Source organism: Branchiostoma floridae, chromosome 1 (genome assembly GCF_000003815.2).
Source record: "Branchiostoma floridae strain S238N-H82 chromosome 1, Bfl_VNyyK, whole genome shotgun sequence".
Lineage (NCBI taxonomy): Eukaryota > Metazoa > Chordata > Leptocardii > Amphioxiformes > Branchiostomatidae > Branchiostoma > Branchiostoma floridae.
Genome location: NC_049979.1, coordinates 815074 through 827015, shown reverse-complemented (window position 1 = coordinate 827015; position 11942 = coordinate 815074). Strand labels below are relative to the sequence as shown.

General features: G+C 45.4%; 1 protein-coding gene across 1 annotated transcript in view; it reads left to right on the top strand.

Moving 5' to 3' along the window:
- Positions 1-3: 3 nt before the first annotated feature.
- Positions 4-11942, top strand: part of LOC118421393 (DNA polymerase alpha subunit B-like) — a 17522-nt gene continuing 5583 nt past the window's right edge. The window contains exons 1-16 of the mRNA XM_035828659.1: positions 4-159; positions 1719-1843; positions 2546-2674; positions 4022-4140; positions 4456-4643; positions 5125-5213; positions 6240-6398; positions 6685-6747; positions 7116-7167; positions 7932-8050; positions 8879-8917; positions 9123-9196; positions 9509-9608; positions 10899-10956; positions 11452-11522; positions 11703-11783. Coding sequence (XP_035684552.1) covers positions 69-159; positions 1719-1843; positions 2546-2674; positions 4022-4140; positions 4456-4643; positions 5125-5213; positions 6240-6398; positions 6685-6747; positions 7116-7167; positions 7932-8050; positions 8879-8917; positions 9123-9196; positions 9509-9608; positions 10899-10956; positions 11452-11522; positions 11703-11783 — 1557 coding nt within the window. The 5' untranslated portion in view covers positions 4-68. The remainder of the gene's footprint in view (positions 160-1718; positions 1844-2545; positions 2675-4021; positions 4141-4455; positions 4644-5124; positions 5214-6239; positions 6399-6684; positions 6748-7115; positions 7168-7931; positions 8051-8878; positions 8918-9122; positions 9197-9508; positions 9609-10898; positions 10957-11451; positions 11523-11702; positions 11784-11942) is intronic.

The window sequence follows — 11942 nt, the reverse complement described above, 5'->3', positions numbered from 1 at the left end:
ACACGGCATATGACAGTCTTCAAAGGCCCCCAAATTTGGCGCGAAGATTACATGACGAAGAAACCAAGATGGCGAGGATCGCTGTTGACGAGGAGGACTTGGCCCAGGAATTCGGCACTTTTGACATCAAAATACAAGATGAAGACGTTGTAGACAAATGTAAGGACTCTTTTGACACCAGGGATTGCTCGGATCTTGTTTGCTTTCGCTAGCTTGTTGTTTTGATAGTTTGTCAGGGCAAGGAAATTATGCTCCCAAAATCTTTGTATAATTTTTCTCACCCTATCGTAAAGACCCTAAATCCCATGTTCGCCTTTTCCACCAGTGAAATTCTATACGTCTCAGTTCAGTATCTCTACAAGGGGTCGACAAAGTATTCAGTAACACCGTCACATCAGTGTCAGATACGTTTTACCTCTCGTAATCTTGTTATGGGCCGTTAAAAATGGGGGGGGGGGGGGGCGGCTGGCAAATGACCTGTCGGAGGGTTTGAAGCCATAGCATAGCACAGCAGGACTTAATAGGGTTTGAAATCCAGGGGACAGGGTGTTTGTTTGTTAGGAGTGTTAGGAGGGGGTAGACCCATCGGGACTCAGCACTGTGCAGATTGGAGTGTCATCAACCCCCCTCTATTCTTTTTGGAACAGCCTGTATCACTATATTATATTAGAAGTTATCATTTAATGTAAACTCAAGAAAATTATTCTTGCGTGACCATATCATATTAATGTAGCAGGTGATTGTGTCCAATAACACCCTAGCAGCTTCCACTCTAACTGCAGACTTCAAGCGTATGAACAAAACCACAAAAATTGCAAGTCGGCTAAGAAATGGGGACGTAACACTTCTAAATTCAAAAGTATTGGCTTCGTATTACATTAGATTGAGCAGGCTGGCTTTCATAATGTGTCCATTGCACTTTACACGTAAAATGCACTGCCTGTACGGGGCATTCCAGTTACAAATTACATAATATCAATGTTTACATTGAAGTGTTAAAGGACATGCAGGCCTCCATTTACAGAATGTTGTGTGTTGTATCTCCCCCCTGCAGTGAAGGAGTTATGTATGCTGTACCGGCTGGATGCCTTGGTGTAACAGAATATTGTGTGTTGTATCTCCCCCCTGCAGTGAAGGAGTTATGTATGCTGTACCGGCTGGATGCCTTGGTGTAACAGAATATTGTGTGTTGTATCTCCCCCCTGCAGTGAAGGAGTTATGTATGCTGTACCGGCTGGATGCCTTGGTGTAACAGAATGTTATGTGTTGTATCTCCCCCCTGCAGTGAAAGAGTTATGTATGCTGTACCAGCTGGATGCCTTGGTGTAACAGAATATTGCATGTTGTATCTCCCCCCTGCAGTGAAGGAGTTATGTATGCTGTACCGGCTGGATGCCTTGGTGTAACAGAATGTTGCATGTTGTATCTCCCCCCTGCAGTGAAGGAGTTATGTATGCTGTACCGGCTGGATGCCTTGGTGTAACAGAATGTTGCATGTTGTATCTCCCCCCTGCAGTGAAGGAGTTATGTATGCTGTACCGGCTGGATGCCTTGGTGTAACAGAATGTTGCATGTTGTATCTCCCCCCTGCAGTGAAGGAGTTATGTATGCTGTACCGGCTGGATGCCTTGGTGTAACAGAATGTTGTGTGTTGTACAATCAAATACTGGATACTACTACCAGTACAGTACTATTACTACCGTATCTCCCCCCTGCAGTGAAGGAGTTATGTATGCTGTACCGGCTGGATGCCTCAGACATGGCAGACGAGTGGATGGCCTTCTCCATCTCCAACAACAGCGCCAGTCTCACCATGGACAAACTGGAGCAGTTCGAACGGGAGGCAAGTACAACCTGTAGGGTGGGGGACAGGGAGTAGCGGCCCTTCCCTAGAGGAGCAGGGCTCTCTCTCTCTCCCCCCTCTTTACATAAACACAATAAACCACATCAAAGCAAAAACATAAGAGAAAGAAAAGTGACCCCTCCGTTTATAACAAGAATACCCTTGACCCAAATCTGTGTCAGAGCCTTCAGCATATTGAAGGTGACATGTAAGAAGAAGAAGAAGAAGACAACATGGATAACAGACAGGTTCTCGAATAGTGTAGACAAAGTATATATGTGTTGGCCATGTTTTGGTGGAATTAGATGTTAATGATTTTTGTGTGACTAGTATTTCATTTCTTTATTTATTTAACCAGGATATACCCACTCAGGGCATAGCACTGTTTTTCATGAGTATTGCTGTGTGTCTGCAAAGTTTGTGGGTGACATAGAAGAGTGGTTATACCTGTAACCAGTTGACAAATTCAGATGGGAAATTGCAAAAGAGTATGGGGTAAAACTACATACATTATGTGAAATGTTGTTTTGTCAGTGAGAAAAATTATCTAGAAACAAGTTAACAGTGTTGCACCAAAAAATGTCACATTGGGCAGTGGTCCTTTTGTAGAGGTGGTTACTTGTATGTAGGTTTGATGGTATATGCTGAGGTCCATAACAAGAACAAGCAAGCTTTTCATTTTTGTGTTTTTTGTACTTCCAGAGGGCGAACAAGACCAAGACTCCCAAAGTGAAGCGAGAAAAGCCGGCAGCCGTGATGCACGACATCAGCAACATCAACCCTGACGCAGAGGACGACTTGTTGGACGTGTACTCCACACCTGCAGCAAAGGTGAGGCTCTAGCTCTGTACTCCACACCTGCAGCAAAGGTGAGGCTGTAGCTCCACACCTGCAGCAAAGGTGAGGCTCTAGCTCTGTACTCCACACCTGCAGCAAAGGTGAGGCTCTGTACTCCACACCTGCAGCAAAGGTGAGGCTCTAGCTCTGTACTCCACACCTGCAGCAAAGGTGAGGCTCTAGCTCTGTACTCCACACCTGCAGCAAAGGTGAGGCTCTAGCTCTGTACTCCACACCTGCAGCAAAGGTGAGGCTCTAGCTCTGTACTCCACACCTGCAGCAAAGGTGAGGCTCTAGCTCTGTACTCCACACCTGCAGCAAAGGTGAGGCTCTAGCTCTGTACTCCACACCTGCAGCAAAGGTGAGGCTCTAGCTCTGTACTCCACACCTGCAGCAAAGGTGAGGCTCTAGCTCTGTACTCCACACCTGCAGCAAAGGTGAGGCTCTAGCTCTGTACTCCACACCTGCAGCAAAGGTGAGGCTCTAGCTCTGTACTCCACACCTGCAGCAAAGGTGAGACTCTAGCTCTGTACTCCACACCTGCAGCAAAGGTGAGGCTCTAGCTCTGTACTCCACACCTGCAGCAAAGGTGAGGCTCTAGCTCTGTACTCCACACCTGCAGCAAAGGTGAGGCTCTAGCTCTGTACTCCACACCTGCAGCAAAGGTGAGGCTCTAGCTCTTTACTCCACACCTGCAGCAAAGGTGAGACTCTAGCTCTATACTCCACACCTGCAGCAAAGGTGAGGCTCTAGCTCTGTACTCCACACCTGCAGCAAAGGTGAGGCTCTAGCTCTGTACTCCACACCTGCAGCAAAGGTGAGGCTCTAGCTCTTTACTCCACACCTGCAGCAAAGGTGAGACTCTAGCTCTGTACTCCACACCTGCAGCAAAGGTGAGGCTCTAGCTCTTTACTCCACACCTGCAGCAAAGGTGAGGCTCTAGCTCTGTACTCCACACCTGCAGCAAAGGTGAGACTCTAGCTCTGTACTCCACACCTGCAGCAAAGGTGAGGCTCTAGCTCTATACTCCACACCTGCAGCAAAGGTGAGGCGTCTAGCTCCATACAGGACTGGTGGTACTGGTGTAACAGTTATATGGTTCAGGACTCAAAATGCACACTTGCACACTTGCAAACGCAACCAGATTTTGCTTGGCGCAACTTAATTTTCAATTTTGACACTTCAGGCTTGCTTCAAGAAAATCCATCAGTGGTGTTCCTTAACTTCTCCTGGACATATTGCCTGGAGCACCTTCATATATGGGGCTGTCAGCTGTACATCTCCATCCAAAATGACTGATACAATCGCTTACAACATGAATGACGTTTCTGTTCTCTGTAGGGGAAGAACAAGCGCATGTTGACCACTCCGGAGAACGTCTCAGTCGTGAACAAGAAGCTGACATCGGTCTCAAGAAGTCCTGTGGTCCCCTTCTCACCCGGGTCATTCTCACCTGTCAAGTAAGGGCTTTCTCACCTGGGTCATTCTCACCTGTCAAGTAAGGGCTTACTCACCTGGGTCATTCTCACCTGTCAAGTAAGGGCTTTCTCACCTGGGTCATTCTCACCTGTCAAGTAAGGGCTTTCTCACCTGGGTCATTCTCACCTGTCAAGTAAGGGCTGAGGTTATTATGAGACTTCTTGGAAATTTTACAGCACATAAGGGCTAATAAGGAAAATGTATATCAATGGAATATATACAGCAAATTCAAATGTGAAATTAAAAAATAAGATGTATGAACCATGCTTTAGTAACATTCTGCATGTCCCCTCCAGTGCCACCCCATCCCAGCAGTACCGCAGTCGCAGTGGGGCGGGGGAAACTATGGTGACCTTCGGGGAACAGAGGGCAAAGTGGAAAGGTCAAGGGGCGGAGGGCGTGGCCATCCAGCAGTACGACAGAGACAACGCCCTGACAGAGAAGTACAAGCACATGTTCTACAGGGTCATCGACAAGTCCAATGGTTAGTTTGTTTGTTTTTGTTTTGTGTGTTTATTTGTGCCTTTGAATTAGCTTCAACAACAAAATTGATACAGAAGGTTGCTGATTGATTGATTGATTGATAGATAATTGGGTCACAGTTTTCCCCATGACATCAAGGCACATACATTTTTCATGTACTTCACAGCCATTGAGCTTATGAAAAAAATTCTGTCATCTTTAAACGATTCAAACTCAATTTTTACCTAGGAATTGTTTATTTTTTATTCATTGCTTTGTCTGATCAGAACACACAGCCAGGGCTGCCCAACTAGCCTGTGTCTATTTCAAAGGGCTAGCCCTGCTGACAGAGGCAAGGAATTGTTTTCTGAAATATCATTAGAAACCTTATTTATCACTGATATCCGTCTGTTTATGATCATACATTTTATGAGCCAAACAGCAGGATTGATGTTATTTTGATAAGATTAGAAGTTGTAAAAGTTGTGTTTTCCTCCCCATAGTGCTGAATGATCTGATTGAGGACATGTCCAGCCAGCTGCAGCAGAGCCACAACATGGAGAACCTGCAGCACCTGGCCTGGCCCTGCCAGGTTAGTACCTGTTTATGTTTATTGTCAGGCACTATGGCCCATAAGGATGAACGATTTGACTGTACATTTAAAAAAACAATAATCTAGTACTTTTAAAATCAAAATACAGGAATCACACTGTATCTCGTGTAAGTGGTCTGTGTACGATGTGACAATAGTTATTCCAGAACTTACTCGTGGAAGCAACATCAGAGAATGATAGCACTCTAATAATGTCAGGAGGCGAGTTGCAAATGAATGCGTCAGCTTACGCCTCCTGGCGTCAAAGGTGTCCGTCAGTGCAAAAAGCTAGCTGTTGCTGCTAGATCGTGGTTGACATAATGATCTTAAAGGCATCGTGAAATGCAACTCTGACTCTCTCCAGCGCGGCGGCGCTGTGGTTAGACCACAACTGGGTGCAATACAGAGGACAACAGTGTGCCTGTAGTATAAGCTTAGTGCTCCCTAGCAGCTGTCTGTACAACTGTAGCGCCTTTAAGTACTCTAAGTTCATTTACGTTTGCAGGGACTTAATTTCTTTGTTTTGCATGATGTGATGAGTGTTGGCATGTGTATCTCTCTGTTCCCTTTGCCACATTCGTATGTAGTTTGGCATGTCCTCTGCACAAAGCTGCATGATAATGCACATTGTTTTTTTTTCGCAGTAGCGAAATCACTTAGTGATTTGAAGTAAATCACCAACTCCAGACAGAACGGTTTGCATCATCACATACTAGGGCATGCCCCTACTCTTTTAGAGGGGTGTGGTGGGTTCTTTAACGTGCGTGGGGTGTGGCTGTCGCTCTCCCCAGACACTGGACCGCCATTGAACGTCCTATCTGAGGGACATGGCCCTAACTGAAGCTAGGTACCCATTTTCACCTGAGTGAAGTGGGGAAAGCTGTTTAAAGTACCTTTCCCAAGGGCACAAGATTGATGCATGCACATATGAATGGTGATCCTATATATTTTTAACCCTACAGGAGCCCATCACTGTGAGTGGGAGAGTGTGACATGAGTACAGGTGTTTCTTATGTAACCTTACAGGAGCCCATCACAGTGAGCGGCCGTGTGTGCTGTGACATGAGTACAGGCAGGCTGAACGCCCACTCGGTACTGCTGGAGGGGTCCAGGGAAACCTCTGCTAGGAAAACTGTGCACCTGGACCTGAGCGAGGTTTCGGAGTATTCCCTCTTCCCAGGACAGGTAAGTGCACTGTCTCAAGGTGTCTTTGAAAGTTGATATTTCATTTTTAAGATGAGGTGTGATTAGAGGAGTGGTCTTTCGTACATTCCACTATGAAAAGTTGTCTCAGCTTAGTGTAATTTTTAGAAGAAAACAATCTTTCATATTTTTTCCCTTGCCTTCGACTTAAAACAGACCCAGAGATTTTCGAGATTTTGCACTACAAAATGCCCAAATTTTTAGTACATGTAGCTTTGTGGCAAACGTAATCTATTTTTACCTTGTGCATTTGCCTTGTTTCTTTCAGATTGTAGCTTGTGATGGTCTAAACACCACGGGTAGCAAGCTGGTGGTGTCTAAGTTCTACCAGGTAAGCCAAGCCTTACCACAAGACTTGTACTTCTGTTTGCCACCAACATTTCAACAGTGTGAAATGTATACTTACTCACCAGACATTCAATTGAAAGCTATGTATGGTCTGACATTCAAATGAGGGTAGTTATCATTGTAGAGATTTTATATGCTGTTTCTGTATACAAATTAAAGATCTTACTACCTTTCACCGACTTTTTGTCGATGGTTCTAGTGACGTCATTTTGATATGCCCCATTTCAACTTGAGAAGGATCAGAGAACTGATCGTAAGCTTGTAAGAGCCTTCATTACTTTGTGAACGGAAATATAGTGTCTTAACGTCTCTATAAAATACACAGTAGTCTGACATCTTTTGCCTTTGCAGGGTGTCCACTTGCCGTTTGCTGAAGTGGACGAGACCAGTGAAAACTTATCAGGTGAGATTCTGGGTCATATTGTCATTGACAAAATTCAATTACTCAGCTGCTTTTGTAGCTGGATACATTTTTGTTTGGCTGTCAATTTCTAAAAAACAATGCACTTGATACTCCTTAGTGTACTTTATCTAATTTTCTTGTGGTCATGCTATTTTAAGATTACTGACCATTAACCAGCTATGATGTCAGCTTTCTGTACAGTATCTACGGGTTCATTGTACCAGGGAAATTCCCCTAGCTCTTTTTTATTATCACATTAAACCATGGAGCACGGCTTAACGTCCCGTCCTTAGGACTGCGACCCTTTCCTGTAGAATGTATGTTGGGTGAGCAACACAGCTGGAATCAAACTCACGGCTTCTGGTTCCAGAGCTACTAACCACAGGACTCAGGGCTTTAGCCAGCTCGAAATTTTTTTCCAATTACAATCGTCGCGAAAACCGCGAAAATTGATTAGAAGGACTGAACTGAGACCTTGAAAAACGGGTTTTAATGAGATTATCGTATGCGAAAGGGCGCCGACACACATTGTCAACAATCATAACAATAGCAAGACAAACAGTGTGTGGCTTTTACGGCCGTGGACGGCGTCCCCAAGCCGCCTGTAGCTTCCACCAAGGATTTTTGTCCGTCAAGGTTGACGGATTGGTTTTAAAGTTTTTCCGTCAGACGCAGCAAATTTCCGTCAATTGACGGAAAAACGGACGCTGGCTAGACCCCTGACAGGACTACTCATGCTAAAGTATTTCTTGTTTTCTGTCCAGTTCCAGTCCAGGTGCTGGTGGCGGCTGGCCCCTTCACCCCGTCGGACAGCCTGGCGTACGAACCCCTGGAGGACCTGCTTAAGTACCTGAAGAGGGACCAGCCGGACGTCTGTGTGCTGGTGAGTCTTGGTCTGTGTGTGTGTGTGTGTGAGTGTGTGCGTGCGTGCGTGTGTGGATGTGTCTGTCATACGAACCCCTGGAGGACCTGCTCAAGTACCTGAAGAGGGACCAGCCTGATGTTTGTGTGCTGGTGAGTCTTGGTCGTCTGTGTGTGTGTGTGTGTGTGTGTGTGTGTGTGTGTCTGTGTGTGTCTGTGTGTGCGTGCGTGCGTGTGTGTGTGTGTGGCTATGTGTGTGTATGGATGTGTGTGTGTTTGTGTGCGTCTATGTGTGTGTGCATCTATGTGTGTGTGTGTCTGTGTGTGTGCGTGTGTGTGTGTCTGTGTGTGTGTGTGTGTCTGTGTGTGTGTGTGTGTCTTTGTGTGAATAGCTTAACTTAAGAAGCCTTGGATGGATCCTGATGACGTTTGGTAGGTGAGTAAGTAGGGGTTGGGAAAACTAAGGTTATAATTGATGATGGGCCCCCCAGCAACTTTCTTAGGTAATGCAGTGTAACTTTGATATGGTATGCAATTTTTTATATGTTCTGAACTGCTGCCTACCCCTGTGACAGGGATCCCAGCAGCAGTATAATCAAAAATGGATACGACGATACGACGATGCTGTGGTCGGGATTTTTTAGTTTTAGATAGTTCTTAAGGCAGAGGGTAACAAATGTTTGCTACACTTACAATCTTCTTTACATTTTATATGTAGATTCATTTGTAAACAAATCTTACATGTGTTAGTATTGGTTCCCTCTTGTCTTGTCACCCTTTCCATATGGATACATTGTAGTGAAATGTTGCAGTTTTGATAAAAAGTTACATTACACGTTTTCTTTTCCAGATGGGGCCGTTTGTCGACTCCAAGCATGAAAGCATTGAGGCAAGTACAGCATATCTTTGTGTCTTAGTTTGCTGTTCAGGACACACAGGCAGGGCTGCCCTACTAGCCTTTAGCTATTCCAAATGGCTACATCTTTGTTGCAGTGTTTTACATTAGTAGGCTGTAATTTATGGAGTTGTAGTGTCCTTTTGGTTGTTGTCAGTTAAGAATTTCTCAATGATTGTCCTAATTTTTTCTTCTGCAGAAGTGCACCGTGGAGGTCCCATACGATGACATGTTCAAGAAGATAGTTCTCAACTTGATTAAAGCCACGGAGGAGTGAGTTTCTCTACTTTGTTTTTATCTTCGTCTATGATTTTTTTTGTGTGGCAAGCCTGACAAGTAATAGTGCAATGCTACCTTTTATACAATTGCCAGCAATTCTAGAAATTTTAATTTGAGGAAGTTAACTCCTGTACTTCTTTCCCCAAATGTTGATTTGAGGAAGTTAACTCCCATACTTTTATTCCCCAAATGTTGATTTGAGGAAGTTAACTCCTGTACTTTTGACTTGAGAAGTTCACTCCCATACTTTTGTTCCCCAAAGTGTGACCTCAGAAGTTAAGTCCGGTACTTTTATTCCCCATGCAGGCTGGAGACCCATCTGGTGTTTGTGCCCTCCCAGAGAGACGTGCATCATGAGTACGTGTACCCTCAGCCTCCCTTCACTGTGGATGGGGTCAACTCTCCTGTGAGTACTCCACTCATAGAGTAATCACCTCTAAGTTCTCACTAGGATTGTTTACAATGCAGATGGCATCTGATTGCGGCTTTTACTTATGTGGCAAGTGGCGCAGGCGTTATCATTGTAGAGGGGTCTGGCAGTTATCTCCCCCTGACGATTTTCCATGACCCCCATTCTATGACCTCCAGAAACACCATTCCTTGGATTTTAAGAATGACATTTTATGAGATAAAGCCAACCTTCATTCAACAAAAACAGCGTTGGTTGTTTAGCTACGGTAACTATACTCTTTACCATATGCTGAGTGCAAAGCAGTGAAAGCTGCGTGTGCCATTTTTAAAACTCTATAGTAGGACTTGGCCAATCAAAAACATGACTTACTGTGTTCGAGGGAAACACTTAAGGCCATTGCATTGTATTTTCTGCTGTTTGATCTTAAACTCTAAAAATGGTACATGCTGCTTTCTCTGCTTGGCACTCAGCATTTGGGAAAGAGTATGGTAGCTCAACTCACACACAACACTACCAGTGGACTAGCCCCCTGCTGTAGTGATTGCACAAACGTTGTGTAGCCCAGAGCCACTGAAACGGCTATGGGTTCCGCCCTATGCGCCATCTGGTGCGGGAAGAACCATTTGGCACCCCAGTCTGTACTGGTTATGCCTTATGGACTTAGGTAGCAGATAGAATGTTAAATGTTTGCCCACATGTGCCTCTGTTTCAGAGAGTCCACTTTGTGTCTGACCCTTGCACCCTGACCATCAACGGGATGGTGGAGTTAGGTTAAATGTCTACCCACATACATGTACTAACAGTCTCTGTCCTGTCTGTGTTTCAGAGAGTCCACTTTGTGTCAGACCCGTGCACCCTGACCATCAACGGGGTGGTGGAGTTAGGTTAAATGTTTACCCACATATATATATACTAACAGCCTCTGTCCTGTCTCTGTTTCAGAGAGTCCACTTTGTGTCTGACCCGTGCACCCTGACCATCAACGGGGTGGTGGAGTTAGGTTAAATGTTTACCCACATACATGTACTAACAGTCTCTGTGTTGTGTGTGTTTCAGAGAGTCCACTTTGTGTCGGACCCATGCACCCTGACCATCAACGGGGTGGTGGAGTTAGGTTAAATGTTTACCCACATACATGTACTAACAGCCTCTGTCCTGTCTCTGTTTCAGAGAGTCCACTTTGTGTCTGACCCTTGCACCCTGACCATCAACGGGGTGGTGGAGTTAGGTTAAATGTTTACCCACATACATGTACTAATAGTCTCTGTGATGTGTGTGTTTCAGAGAGTCCACTTTGTGTCGGACCCGTGCACCCTGACCATCAACGGGGTGGTGGAGTTAGGTTAAATGTTTACCCACATACATGTACTAATAGTCTCTGTGATGTGTGTGTTTCAGAGAGTCCACTTTGTGTCGGACCCGTGCACCCTGACCATCAACGGGATGGTGGAGTTAGGTTAAATGTTTACCCACATACATGTACTAACAGTCTCCGTAATGATGTGTGTGTTTCAGAGAGTCCACTTTGTGTCGGACCCATGCACCCTGACCATCAACGGGGTGGTGGAGTTAGGTTAAATGTTTACCCACATACATGTACTAACAGCCTCTGTCCTGTCTCTGTTTCAGAGAGTCCACTTTGTGTCTGACCCTTGCACCCTGACCATCAACGGGGTGGTGGAGTTAGGTTAAATGTTTACCCACATACATGTACTAACAGTCTCTGTAATGATGTGTGTGTTTCAGAGAGTCCACTTTGTGTCGGACCCATGCACCCTGACCATCAACGGGGTGGTGGAGTTAGGTTAAATGTTTACCCACATACATGTACTAACAGCCTCTGTCCTGTCTCTGTTTCAGAGAGTCCACTTTGTGTCGGACCCGTGCACCCTGACCATCAACGGGGTGGTGGAGTTAGGTTAAATGTTTTCCCACATACATGTACTAACAGCCTCTGTGATGTGTGTGTTTCAGAGAGTCCACTTTGTGTCGGACCCGTGCACCCTGACCATCAACGGGGTGGTGGAGTTAGGTGAAATGTTTACCCACATACATGTACTAACAGCCTCTGTGTTGTGTGTGTTTCAGAGAGTCCACTTTGTGTCGGACCCGTGCACCCTGACCATCAACGGGGTGGTGGAGTTAGGTGAAATGTTTACCCACATACATGTACTAACAGCCTCTGTGTTGTGTGTGTTTCAGAGAGTCCACTTTGTGTCGGACCCGTGCACCCTGACCATCAACGGGGTGGTGGAGTTAGGTTAAATGTTTACCCACATACATGTACTAACAGCCTCTGTGATGTGTGTGTTTCAGAGAGTCCACTTT